Raw genomic sequence first — 14,698 nt, forward strand, 5'->3', positions numbered from 1 at the left:
GTACATTTCGGATTAGTTGTCACGAAAAGTAAACACGTCAGCCGTACGCGGTCGTTAGTCAAATCAGGGCATAACTAAAAATACACCATCCCTTCCCAAAGAAAGTTGAGAGAAGCGCGAAAGCGCGTCAAAACTGCGTCAAAAGTTCGCCAAAACCTCCGATGAAAGTGCGTCCAATCGATCGTCAAACCTACAGACACTCAAATCGCAAACGAAGAACGATCCCATGCGGCGATTTTTCGTGCACTAAGTGAACACTCTACGAATAATCTGTTACGTGGTTTATGAAATAAATGTATACATTATTGTACTCATTATTCAGGATCCATTGTCTTATCTACAATGGTTACTTATTCGCAATTTTCAAGTAACGGTTTGACACAATGGAAGCCCGGTTTCATGCACGCGCCGTGTGTTCAGAGATATTACCAGAGCTTTTCGGTCGACCAACCGGTCTATGCGGAAATGCATTGGTTTTTTGACAGGACGCCATCGTTCCCACTAAGAAAGCTTTCGCTTTAAAAAGGCTTGGAGGGGAAATAGGCTCTGCTTAAGCCAAATTGCAGATCCCACCAGCAACTCTTAAGACGTAAACGTATACATCTGCAATTTTTTATGGGATAGTTTTAATGCGAGGGCGTTAGTAAGCTGACCCAGTGATTTTCCTTGGGCACTAGGCGTCAGCAGCCGCCGTGGTATTCAGCCTTGCTTATCGTGCTTATCAGCCGTGATAATCAAGCGTCTGCGGAAAGGCGTCATCGCCGCCATAGAGGTAATAAACTGCTGTTGTAGAGGGAAATCGCACCGCAAAGCCAATGCGTCGGAACCGTATCGCGTACGGTGGATGACACGATACGACGTTGTAATCGTTGTCCGTTGGTTCTTTAGCAGCAGAGCTGTTTAAGCTCGAGCTTGGTGGGTTGGCGTTCGCAAAAAAACACCAAGAAAAAATACCGAGCGCCCGGCGTCGTCCAACTCGATCTTCGAGAACAGCGTTCGTGGCATGATCTCTCGCGTGCTCTTCTACTCGCCAGGTCGCGTGCGTTCGCACCTGAAGTGGGGAGCACAGACGCCGAATTCGCGGAGCCGGTTTCCGCGGGTTCTAGCCCGGGCTAACGCGGTCCACTTAGGGAGAGATGTGAAAGGCTGCAGACAAAACGATCCTGGCCTGCCAGTCATGGAGAACTTTCAGCGGCAAGTTCTAAATCCATGTGAGGTGGAATAGCCTGGTCTCGTATCCCGGCCTATCCCTAACATAAACATAAAGAATGACAAATGGAACTGCCTGGACAAACCTCTAGCCGGCAACCACCACATTATCGAACTCCGAATCCGTCATTAACCACAATAACGCCACACAAACACTGGGACAGCACGATTTACTGATTGGGAGGCTTTCAGAGAAACACCACCAAGAGAAGAGAAGAGAAGAGATATTGAAGAGTGGACCACTCAACTTTTTGTGGCAATCGGAAAACACATGAAGGAACTTCCTTTCACCGAAGGCAATCCAACCTTAGGCAATCACCTCAAACACTTATGCGACGCCCTAAACGGCATCCTCAAGAGAAAAGAAACGCAAGGCGAACCGCAAACTATACGCGTTCGTATAGTTCAACTCACACAAGAAACAAAAAAATATGTTTACAACTTAGCCAGCAAAGCTGGACTCACGTATCCAGAGAACCCTCGGCACCCGGAAAACTTGACACCTTCTCCAATTCGCTTATGGCTCCAAAGAATCTAAAGCCGCGACTGCGCACAAGCTCCAAAAGTTAATACACACAACTATCCCAGAATAGGTGAAGACCTGCTGCAGGAGCTCCAGAAATCATATGAAGCTTAGCCCACAACACAGACCCAGTGGCCACCATGCACAGTACGCCGGCCAACGCAACCCAGCACTGAAAACTCCTTTCACCATACAGGAAATCGAAGCCGCGATTCACGGTCTATACAACGAACACCACTCCTGGAATTTGATCCCTAAAGCAAACTTACTGCGCACTAAAAACTACTAACAAACCTAACTGCGGAATCTGCACCCCTGTAATGTTGTTAAGGTTCAGGAGACGTCATGACACGATAGTTGGAGTCGGGAATAAAAGCTCGCAACACGGATTTGACAGATAACGATAAAGACCATTTATGCTATAAGCTAACAAGGGCAGGGGAACTTAACAGAATCTATAAGTAGGAGTTCCAAAAAAATAACGAAGACCGCAAAGGACGCGAACAAGGAAACACAACACAATTAGACAGGACGAGCGCTCACTACCAACTAGTTTATTTCGAACAACTTCTTAGCATATGAATTCCGGTACATAACAGGCATGTCTGCGCACACACCGCCCGAAAAGCAAGCCACATGCGATGCTACTGATCACGGCATAACAGGCGAAACTCACTCTCCCGAAAACCAAATGACGTACGTCTGACTGACGCTATCTGTGCCGCTCTGTTTAGATGCGACGCTGAGAGGATAATCTCTTGCCGGCGGCCCTGTCCTTCCTGCGTCGTCGTCGTCCGCGTCCGCACAGCTGCGTCTCTCCTCCGCTCACCCCTCTCCTCTCGCCGTGATAGCGCGCCCTCTCCCCCAACATCCGTGGCGCGCGCAGTGCGGCGCGCTCTCTCACTCCGCTGGTGGGCGGCGCTGTGCGCATGTGCAGCTCCCTCTCTCTCCGCGGTCTCCTCTCCTTCGGGCGCGCTGTGCATATAAGCGGAGTGCCGCGCTCCGGCCGGTCTCTCAGTCGACGGTCGTCCGCGCTACGTTGCTCTCTCTCTCTCTCTCTCTCTCTCTCTCTCTCTCTCTCTCTCTCTCTCTCTCTCTCTCTCTCTCTCTCTCTCTCTCTCGCATTACCCTACGATTGCTCACGCAATTCGAGTAATCGACCCAACGGAAACGCACAATGGAACCCCCTTCAGCGTCGCATCACACCAGGGTTTCCGCGAGGGGAGGTGGGCGTAATTTTTATATGACACGCCTTCAAAAGTTCGCGTGCCACAGTACCTCTATTGCGGCCAGAAAATACAGGCACACAACCACACACTGCGCATTGGACTGCACGCTCACAAATGATCGACGTGCGCACCTTCCTGCGCATTGCGCAGCCTGTACAGCGCGCATCAGCCTGCACCTCAGCCTGTACGGCGCGCCTCATGGGCAAAGTTAGGGGCCTAGGGCTATGCCTCATAGACATAACACCGAATTCAGAGAAACAGTGACAAAGCTTTGATAATGTGCCTGCCAGTGGGCGACGGGAAAAAAACATACCATGTTCACTCAAGACAGCGCAGCATGTGACCTTTCAGGCGTTGGCCTAGCGTACAAGGGCCGTGCACGGAGGGGTTTAAGGAATCATGGGCTAATATCGCTGGGCTGAGAGCTGCGCGTCTCTATTAGGTGGCTAAAACCTTCGTGCAGTCACGTCCAGTGCAGATGCGCCCGCTTTCGTAAGACGTTTGCTACGGAGCTCCACTAAAACATTTGTCACCCCACAACTTTTTATTCCCTTTCAATAAACTACGCCCGTTGCATGATTTATTTTACTGCGACCTGTTTGGCTCTAACCAGATGACCCCTATCGTGGCAAGACGCGTCCCGTTCGCATATGTAAGGAGAGCCCGGTGTTTTTAATGTCGGTAGCCGTAAGTGCGAGCTAGGGGTATTGTTTTCACGAGAGAGCCACGCGTGCCGCATAAATATGCCCACTTGCTAGCGGGCCCGTTTGCCGAACGTTCCTTCCCCTAGCGCCTTTCTGTTACTGCAGTTCCGGTTCCAACGGTACTGCGCTTTGTTTTTCAGTGCGTTAAACACCCATGTACCTAGACGGGTTGTTGCCATGAGCAGCGCTAGAGTTGTCCCCGTGCTTAAGGCCCCTAAAATTCCTTACCCCGTGCTTCAATGACCGCTGCACGTTGCGGTAATTCTGTGCGAAATCCTGCGCGATAAGAGGAGGGTCAAAGTGAGGACTGACCTCATTAACAGCAAAATAAGCCGCTTCTTACGAATGGGGATACAAGCGAGGACGTAAGGGTCTCGCACTCAGTACCAAGGTGGGAGAAGTTCTCGACACGAGACCGTATAGCGCCTGTGAGAAAGGAGATGTTGGTTGTGTTTTGGTAAAGCACTGGAAATGGGGCACAGCTTGCATTCTTAATTCGTTAAATCTACTTTGCGAATGCCCCGCTCATTTTGGAACGTTATCTGAACGTCTATTTCGAAGTCAACAGCCAATTGAGCAATTTTTAGGCTGATAACTTTTTTTTATGGTTCGGTGAAGATATTTTTTTTATGTAACTCTCGCTTTTCAGCAGTGACTGAGGCTGCACGTAAACAAGACATTTTCTTTGTTTCAGCACTTCTCATTTAGGGGCTTTTGGCATAACAATAACCCTAACTTCCAGCTCGACGTCCCTCCGAAACGGATAATCTTTGGAGGGACCAGGTAACATGTGAGTAAAGGCGTCGGCTGCAAGGTTTTACAGTAACTTTAAATAGAGAAAAAGTTGGCTGCATTTTCCCATTTGCTAGAGGTTACATTGCTAAGAGTAGTGGGACTGCATCTTCTCCGTCAATAAATAGTTTCCCGTAAAACCTACTCGGAGACATAAACGGAGCTTTGATTGATGGTGGTGTTTAATACGTCGCGACGGTACACAGGCGATGAGGCGCGCCGTGTACCGGATTAATTTTGACCACCTGCAGGGGATCTTTAAAGTGCGCCGAAATATCCAACGCACCGGCGTTTTCGCTTTTCGCATCCATGATAGTTCCAGCTTTGGTTGGATGAGGGGCGTGATTAGAGTGGTTCGACTTTGGGCGTGTTTCGGTCACCCCTCATGAACGGCTCCATTGGGAGCGCTATCTACACGATCACGTTCCTTATCAAGCTCTGGAGGCTGCAAAGAGTGAATTCTATGCGGTGAAAGCAGTCATGCCACGCGGGTCGACAAATTCTGGCGAGGGTTCTCGAAGAAGGGCTCAGGTTTGATAAAAATGAAAATAAAATGAAACGCAATTCTAAAAGTTATTCTTGCAGCTATATGCACTTGGGTTCTGCCCTGGGTGAAATAACGCGCACACCAGAAATCAACAGCACCCGTACCCTGTTAGCGCGAAGCGATTTACACTCTCGTTTCAATGCCAAGCCGGCGCCCTAATGAAGCAGTCGTGCGGGTGGGCGCTTGGCGAGGGTTCCCGCCTTAGTCTCGAAGGGGGCGCCGGAAGGCCTTCATTGCCCTGATGAGTTCTGATGATTCGTAGCGCCTTATAAACGGCTTCGCAAGGACAGAAAGCAAAAATAACGCGGCCGCCGAAGGAGGGAAGCGGCGGTGGCTGTTGTAGCGTGCAAAGCTTGCAGACTCGAAACATCGCAGCGGCGAAATCAACAGGCAGGCACTCAGGCATGCAGGAAGAAAGAATGGACACAAGAAAGTTCACCCAAGGAGCGACACGAAATTGCGAAGCGTTGGATTGATACGCCGTCGTTCGCGAGGTTCTGATAAAAGACGCGTTCGGTTTGCGGCCTCGGGTGCGCGGAGAGCGATGGAGAATTCGTGGCCTGGTCACCAGCTCCCCCACAGCGTCGGAATGGACAGCATCGGACTGCTTTTCTACGTCGCCTTCACTCTTCTCCTGGTGCTCGGTGTGGTCAGCAACCTGTCCGTGGTCTTCATGATCTGCTACCACGCCCGCCTGCGTACGACCGCCGGCCTCTACGTGGTCAACGTCGCTGTGGCGGACTTGCTCGTCTGCACCTTCGGCATCCTCCTCGATCCGGCCTCGGTGTTGCTGCGTCATTGGCCCTTTGGCAGAGTGCTCTGCAATGCGTGCTCGTTCGCCGAACACCTCGGCATCTTTGTGCACGGCTACACAGTCGTGGTGGCTGCTGCTCGCTTTGCCCTGGGCCGCCGGCTCCCCAAGCCTTGCGCCTGCCACCTGAACAATCTCGGTGTCTGGCTTCTGGGTGCTGTCGTCTGCGTACCGCACGCGATTTTTGTCGACTCGCGCTCGCTTGCTGTGCACGGCCAGTGCATTGTCAAGTGGCCGGGCCCGATGAGAACGCTGGAACCATTCGTCTCATTCGCCGTGCTTGCCGCATCACCATTTCTGCTCGTTGCAGCTACGTACGCTTGGCTCCGGGTCTGCTTGTGGTTGGGAAGAAGCGCAAGGCGGTCGTCCGTGCGGCGTGCCAGCCTTGTGCGTGTCTTCTGCCTCATGGCGCTGCTGCTTCTGGTTTGCCGGGCGCCGCTGCTCGTGGCCCGATGCCTGGCCGCCATGTGGATGCCCCTCCGGGCAAGCGCACACGTGGCTGCTGTGGTGCTTGCGGCGCGGGCAATCGCCGCTACGGTCGTCTGTTTCACTGCCGCGTTCTTTTTCGACTTGAGCGCCAAGCAGCTGGCGAGGAGGTCTACAAAGGCGGCAGCAGAGGGGTCAGGGACAAGATGGTTCCACTTGGGGCGTTCGTGAAGTGTTGTTTCAGGGATGCTACCAACCAGCTGATATAATGCATTCTTTGGAGCAAAGGGCGCAATAATTAATCGTGCAGCTTTCAGCGCACTACCGCTTGCTGGGCCTGGCGGACGAACCCAATAGCATGTTTTAGTGACATGCGTGGAAATCGTCCAGCCTCCTCCGCTCAAGTTATCGCTTGCGAATGCCCACTGGCCGATGAAATCGTTGTGTACAGACTGGCCCATGCGCTTGTAATTTCTTGTTGTGATTTGACCACCCGCTGTACATAAACTTACAAATAGTATGCCTATTTCGTTAAGAATGGTCTTGGGATGATCATGAACAGAATGCTCTATGACGCCTTGTCACACTCACATCTGCTGCAACGTATAATGTGGCACTTATGAAGTGATTTATTATTCTCAAATGCATCTTTGTTAAATAATCATATGCTAATAATTGGTCATATTTTGCCTCAGAAACGTGGGAGCAATTGGCGGTGAGATCTTTGAGTGGCGCCCCCTGGCTCTGACGTCGGCTTAGGGATTCGCGCCGCTGTCGTCTGCTACACTCCGCTTGTCAGGGGCAACAGTGCCTGGGCTAGAAATCGCCCCCTTCGTTGCTGTAGTGCGTTAAAAAGCGTATTCTAGCGACTCAGTTATTTTGCCAACTTCTGACGCATCTGAATAATTTGAAGCTGTATCCCCCACAAGTTTGCAACACACGAAGAGATAGAGAACAACTTTCTTCAGAGTATCGGTCAGAAGATCGTGTGTAACTCGTCCTTTCTTGCTTATTCGCGAGGATCAGCGATCAGAGCTTCTCGATAAGTATTCAAAATGCGTAGGCTTCCCTGCACTATTTTTGAGATGCTCCTATGAAGACTCAACAGTCTACTACGTACCAAGCAGCGGCCTCTACACGCTCATCGCACAGCAGGAAATAAAGCGGCTTTCTTGTGTTTCTTTCGTTGTTGTCTTGTATCGGATTAATGTTTCTTGCTTTTTTTTTCTGTCCAACGCATTAATTTTTCTGCTCCGTCACCAACTTCTTATTAGGAGGTTTCGGGATGTTTGGGAGCCTCACAAAGGTCGTGTAGATATTTCCTTCATTTTGTGTGGCATACATTCCCTTCTTCACAAATTGGCTTTCATGACGGCTGCGTGCAAGAAGGTGCATATCCGCAGCGTGCTTTGTTTATTCACATGCAAATAAAATGAGACGGTTTGTGCTACGCCACCGCGATCGCGCCCTAAACAACGTGGTCCACAGTACTCGAAGGCGGCTTTTGTGCTCCGAATTTCTATCGTAATTATATCGTTATCATAACGAACTGACTCTCAACTCGAACAATGATGACATGATTACGGTGTTGAAGGCATGATATACTCGCTGACTAACGTAATAAATAGTATACCTGCATATATTATAAGACTCGAAACCGAAGAAGAATTCCGAGTAGCTCTTTATTGCTTTTCAACCCTTCCAGGCGCGAAGAACAAATCCTATTCTACTCAGGATGGCATTCTATGATTTGAAGAAAATTACTTTTACTCTCTTGTCCTGGACTGAGGACCCGGCCCTCTAACCAGATCGATTTAATTGTTAAACAAAGTTTTCCCCTCCTCCCCTTACTCCTCCTCCTCTTCTTGAGTGCAGTTTTCCTATAACGCATATCCGAATATCTGGAAGATATGGCTGTGCAAAATGTTCCGAAATATCCCTCCAGGTCTTAACAAACATATATCTGTTACTATAAATTTAACGAAGACGTGACTCGTTTTGCTCAATAAACCTCCATACTGGTTAGATGCCTGGTATAGAATCAGCACGCGCGTATATACACACTGGAACTCAACCTACAGTTTTTGCAGTCTGTAGTGCATGTCGGCAAACTTTCATGCCTTGACACCGTAAAGTGATGTGACAAAACGCGTCCGAGCGTTCGGCAAGGTTGCAAAAACTGTTTTACCTTACATATGATTACCGGGAATCGTGATGCCTTCTGCCAAAGCCGACAGCCCTGAAGGCCTAGAATTTGTTTTGGTCTTGTATTCTCTCTGTTATCGGTTACTAGCAGCTGGCTCGAAACATTGCTTAATACAGAAGCTGACGCCTAGCTCCGACTCTTCGCGCTCCGCACAGGACCGGCTTCGCAAGGAATGGGGTGGCGCCGGCAATGTTTCTCCCGTAGCGGTATCCAAAACTATACTTTAATTGACACCATGAGCTAGTGTATGCGATTTTAAGCCTATTATTATGATAAAAACACACACGCCAATTCTGGTGCGGACAAGCATCAGACGTTGACCGAGCGCAAAGCAACAGCAGGGAGAGCAATCCTGAGTGAAGCAGACGACAAATGCGAGAATCCCTAAGCTGACGTCACGGAGGCGCGCTTCGCAGCGCCGCCTGTGTTCGCGCTCACCGCCAATACGTTACATAAACGTATTGACTTACAACCACTATTTTTGATGTATCATGTGTAATGCCTTTCATTCACTCAACTGATCCTTTACGCTGTTTTTCTGCGCAGAAAGACGTCAAATTCAATTGGACAATTTTAGCGGTTAGATTGCAGTACTAGAATAGTACAGGTCACGTGACTATGCAGTGTGCTTCTCCCGAGAACTTCCCTATGGTTAAAACTGCGACTAAGCTTCCATTGTATACGGAAAAAGCACTCACACGTTAAAGCACTCTGATCAGCCTGCCACCTCTGTCACGGCTTCCGCATTCTTGCATGTTATTAGCCGAATAATTTTCGGGGATGCACCGAACTTAAAAAAAGTGCCTGTGGGCAAGTAATTAACGTTCACGGGAACGCATGGCAGCTTAATAAACATGCGGCTATGTCTAATAAAGATTTGCAGTTTATGCTTTTGTGCAATTTTTTGCAAGTTTAAGATTTTTTTAACGTGCTCCGGCCATAATGAACTGCACTCCTAACGTGTCAGACTTATTGCTTGTTCTTGGCTCGTTCTCGACAGCGTGGTTCTGCCCGAAGGGCGGTTAATATTGCAACGAGAGGACGAAGTACAGTCCGTCGAACATATACCACGGTGGTCACAACTATTGACGAAGCAGAAGCTGTGTGTGTGTGTGTGTGTGAGAGAGAGAGAGAGAGAGAGAGAGAGAGAGAGAGAGAGAGAGAGAGAGAGAGAGAGAGAGAGAGAGAGAGAGAGAGAGAGAGAGAGAGAGAGAGAGAGAGAGAGAGAAGATATTTATTCGTTGAGCAGAGGCTGATGATATATAGGCCTCTCGCCCCGTGAAAGGCATCCGCCTACTCGGGGAAAATCTTCTGTGGCAATGCATGATTGTTTGATTGATTGTGTTAAGGCAAGAGAAGACAGGCAGCAGGGTTCGGTGCCGCGGCTGATCGGAACGGGGCTCTGAGCTCTAATGACAGTGCTATTTACACGACGATGATGATGGGGATTCAACTGCACATACCCCACGGAGGGGATTCAAATACTCCTGCCGCCGCAATACATATGCGTCTGCCACAAACGGTTACAGGCATAAATCCCGCAGCGAGGACAATCTTGCTGGCAGACGAGAACTTTTCAGCTCTCTGTAATGTTCAAGCGCTGAAGGCTGTTGTGCCCGTACTCTTATAGCAAGCTTGTTGGAACAATGCTAGCCAAGCGATTCGCAAAGCGTGACCAAAGACTTGAACAAAAGCTCTGGCCCCGCAGCACTGCCAGTTTGCGGTGCGGAAGTCTGTCTTTGCGCCTTTGTCGCTTCTCGAGTCACAGCCCCTGAAGGTACGAAGAGTAGTGGAAATTCCCTGGGTGCGGTGGCTCGGTAACTGGAAGGGAAATGGGGAGGAATTTTCTCGGGGTGTTTGGGCACGGGTGGCTCCGATGAAGACTGTCCGTCCTAAAAGGTAGCTGAATCTTGTCGGCTCGAAAGGTTTCTCAGTTCTTTTACTCCCGCCCGCGAGAAAATGATTGGATGGGCAATAAATCCGCGGTCATAACCTTTCACCGGTCACGTAACATTCGTTGGACTTGTACATTTTCTCTTCCATGGGTGCCTCAACCTTTTTTGGAGCTTGAAAAGGGCCGCGCGTCGTAATGGTGGCCCAAAGAACAGATGATCTGTACTGGTGTTCACATGACGAGACTGCAGGTTTTCATGCTTTCGACGCCGATGGTGCACGTCTCTAGAGATGGAAATACGGCCTCCCGCGATTTGCTCTCAATCTTGAACCACAATGTGCGGTGGCTGGTCTTCAGCGGTAGGCGGCGATTGTATTGGATGTTTATCGGTTTCCGCGTCTATCGGTTTCCGCGTCTGTGTTTTGCTCTTGGGAAATGTTTTCCATGCGGCAACGGTTTTGGCAAACTTCCACCGCAGGAAAATTTCAGGCTGATGCCGCTTTCTCTGGGACGAGCCCTGTCCGCAAGTACCAATGTTGTCATGGGCAGGCTTTATGCAGGTCATGGTTTCTGGGCATACGCTACCAAGCAGCCTTCCGTGGAACGCTTGAGGTTCTGGCGGGTAGTTGCACGTACTCGTCGGTAGGGTTTCAGGAAGCTCCGGCAAGGCTTCACCCTCCATGAAGTCTGGGACGAAGATTTACTCCATCGCGTGTGCTTGCTGCTCAACGCGCGTTTCTTCGGGAGCTCGCTGTATACGTATTCAGTTCGACAGCGGCCGCTAGCGTTTTCCGAAGATCCGCTGTCGATGGCAAGTTTTTGCTGTCTCCGGTTGCAGGCTCATGTTGTGTCGGCTGGTACAGAAATACACTTGGGTTGTGGCACAAATTACGTCCGAAACTCTTGTCCGTGAATTGGCAAGACGATAGTCAAGTTTGGCGATTCGGACTTTTAGCGTAATTCGTTTGACCTTGGCTTGCACTCTTTCCTGTCGGCAAGTTATGTAATGAGTGAGGAGTGCTTTTGCGCAGTGAAAGCTCTCAGTGAATAATTCAGCATGCTCTACTTCCTCCTCAAGTTCGTCACCGACAAGGTCCATTATGTCGGAATCCAATTTTCTTAGGTTTATCCGTTCGCGTTCGAGATTTTCGAGGCCCATTTCGAGTTTGCAGACAGCGGGTAACGGAGTAGTGACTCGGTCAATATCGGTAAGAGTAGCTATAAATTCTGTACGGGCCTTGTTTCGCAACCAACGCAGAGCGTCCAGCTCACCACCCTGGTGTTCGGTAGCGGTAGGGGGTTGTGCCATGCGTGGTCGACTGGACGGAACGGGGTGTGTCTGCGTCGGTGTAAGAGTTGCAGTCAAGCGTCATTGTCGTTGCATCGGGGATGTCAACGCACGGTGTTGGTGGAGTCCGGCTAGCTGTGTGACCCTCGAGGAAGACGGTAGATACGCCGGTGTTGACGTCGGTGTCCTCGATGGGTTGGCTCGTAGCTATTCGGTCATCGTCAGCCATGGAGCCAGCTGGCTCAGGGTGAGTCGGCGGCAAATGGTTCTGGGTCTCCCATGCCTGCAGCCACTGGCATCCCCGCTGCTCTTCCCGTCGGTCCCTATAGGTTTCATCCCGGGTTTCGGCACCAAATGTTCAGGCAAGAAAATACAGGCAGTAGGGTCCTGGCTGACCTGAAAAGGGTTCTGAGCTCTAACGACAGTGCTATTTAACGATGATGATGATGATGGGGATTCATCAGAACGTACCCCACGGAGGGGATCCAACAGATTGATTGCGAATGGTATCCCCTTTGTAGCGGGGTGATGACACGTCATCTTACCAAAGAAACTAATATATCTATATGCTATACTGTTCGTTTAATTCTAGCGCTGCTCTTGGGGCAGGCTCAAAATACTTTTTCCTGTTACAGGTGGCAGCTGTCCTGGGCAATATTCCCCTCTCTCCTCTTCTGCCACCAGCATTCCCACCTTCTTTTAGTCACCTCGACAGCCTTGAAGTCAACTCCATCTGTGCTACCCTTAAATACTAGCGCTTCTGGAAGCCGAATATTTCGCTCATGCAGATTTGGATGGATACACTCACATTCCAACGCTATGTGCCGCTTAGTTTCTGTTTCTTTTCCGCAGACCACGCATACCCCATCACTTTGTGTATACTTCCCTACAAAGCTCTTAGTTCTCAGACAACATGCTCTAGTTTCAAAACGCAAAACACTGCCCTTGGAATTATTGTAGAACTTTTCCTTTTTGATGTCCAATTTCTCTGCCCTGTACATCTCTAACGACGTTTTAGCTCCCATTTTCTCTCTCCATTTATTCGTTTCTATCTGCTTGCTTCTCTTTTGGTTACCTTGGCTGTCTTTGATTCTCCACAGTTCTTTCCGTATTTGCCTTCTAGTCTTCCTTAGCCACTGCGTGTCCACGCTTTTCATCTACAGATACCTAAAATCTTTAGTTGTCCACCTAAGTTGATTCATTGCTCTCAACCTCCCCTCAGAACATATTTTACTCGGAGCTTCTCGAACTTAAAACGATGCCCATCGTTTTAAGTTCGATGGCACTTCACCGCAAGCAGGATGGCATGCTCACCGCTCCTCCTGTTTCAGATTTCCCTCATCGGTGGTTTGAGCTGCTTGGTTCCCTGGCCGTTGCAACGTGGCTTCATCAGCTTCATCGCCTCGCCGCAGCACTGGGCTGCCGATGTGCCTGTTTCGCTAAGTTTGGTCACCACCAGCACCGTCATCTGGCAACGCGGGACGAGCAACAGTACCGAATCAAGTGGCGCGGGAGATAAAAGGCCGCAAGCAACGATCCACCCCGGGCACTTCACCGCAAGCAGGATGGCATGGTCACCGCTCCTCCTGTTTCAGATTTCCCTCATCGGTGGTTTGAGCTGCTTGGTTCCCTGGCCGTTGCAACGTGGCTTCATCGCCTCGCCGCAGCACTGGGCTGCCGATGTGCCTGTTTCGCTAAGTTTGGTCACCACCAGCACCGTCATCTGGCAACGCGGGACGAGCAACAGTACCGAATCAAGTGGCGCGGGAGATAAAAGGCCGCAAGCAACGATCCCCCCCGGGCACTTCACCGCAAGCAGGATGGCATGCGCATGCACCGCTCCTCCTGTTTCAGGTTAGATATATGAACTTTGCTGCCTGTGCTAGGAGTAGTGACTACTGTTTGCTAGCGGTGTCCTGCCCAATAGACGTTTATGAACAAATGAAATGGTTGTTGTGCTTGCCTTCACGGAAAGGTTCACAATGTGTTGACTTCATGCGTTTGTTGTTGTCAGGGGACGTGGAAACAAATCCCGGCCCCACTAAGAAAGGTGGTAGTCTTGACAAAGATAGCGATTCTAGCACCCTCGCCTCTGTGTTAGAAACTGTGCGCCGAATCGAAGCAGGGCAGCAGACGATACTGAACGAACTCCAGGGTTTAAAGGAAAAACAGTTGGCAACCGATAATGAAGTTAAACTCCTCACTGAAAGGATTGTTGCCCTTGAAACTAGTGTTGCCTCTCAAAACTCTCCAGTGGAAGGCACTTCTAGTAATGTTTTACACACATTAACAAACCAGTTACAGACTGTTACGTTAAGGTGCGACGATGCGGAAAACAGAACGCGACGTTCTAATCTGCTGTTCTATGGGATTGATGATGACGAGAACGAAGATTGGGCTGCATCAGAAGAAACAATTATCAAACTTTGCACAGATAAACTTGAGGTGTCTAGCACGAGCACTCAATTCGAACGCGTTCATAGGCTTGGCCGTTATTCCCCCGACAAACAAAGGCCAATAATCGCGAAATTTTCCTTCTACAAAGATAAGCAGAAAGTTCTTTCATCCGCATTTAAACTTAAAGGGTCAACCGTGTCGATTGGCGAGGATTTTTCACCATCTACAAGATTAGCAAGGCGCAAACTGGTCGAGTTTGCAAAAATACAAAAACAGAAATTTAACTTGTCTGTTGACAAGCTGCGCATGGGTAAAGAGACATACGTGTATAATCCCGATTCCAACACTGTTGAGTTATCATCAAGGTAGCTAAAAAAGAGAACATGTTCACATGTCCGCAAGCCGCCTCTGTCACGTCGTACTAATCCTTCTTTGAAATTATCATTCACTAACATCCGCAGTCTGCTGCCTAAACAGGATTATATTTGTTCTTTTCTTGAGGACAGCGACACTGATATTTTGGCATTAACCGAGACGTGGTTACATGACCAAATAGGCAATAGCGAGGTCCTTCCGGATAGGTATAACTTTAATATATACCGACGGGACCGCCGCCAAAAAAGGGGCGTTGGTGTTCTTGCAGTTAAAAAAACAATTTCATCCTTCGTCATT

General features: G+C 49.6%; 1 protein-coding gene across 1 annotated transcript; it reads left to right on the plus strand.

Moving 5' to 3' along the window:
• The first annotated feature begins 4,364 nt into the window (after window positions 1-4,364).
• On the plus strand, window positions 4,365-6,945 carry LOC144173397 (somatostatin receptor type 4-like). Its single transcript, XM_077701847.1, has one exon. It carries the CDS (start codon window positions 5,549-5,551, stop codon window positions 6,470-6,472), a length of 924 nt encoding a protein of 307 aa, XP_077557973.1. The 5' UTR covers window positions 4,365-5,548; the 3' UTR covers window positions 6,473-6,945.
• The last annotated feature ends 7,753 nt before the right edge of the window (window positions 6,946-14,698 follow it).

The sequence above is a fragment of the Haemaphysalis longicornis genome, unplaced genomic scaffold (genome assembly GCF_048455015.1).
Source record: "Haemaphysalis longicornis isolate Haplotype H1 unplaced genomic scaffold, Haemaphysalis longicornis Haplotype H1 scaffold_1, whole genome shotgun sequence".
NCBI lineage: Eukaryota > Metazoa > Arthropoda > Arachnida > Ixodida > Ixodidae > Haemaphysalis > Haemaphysalis longicornis.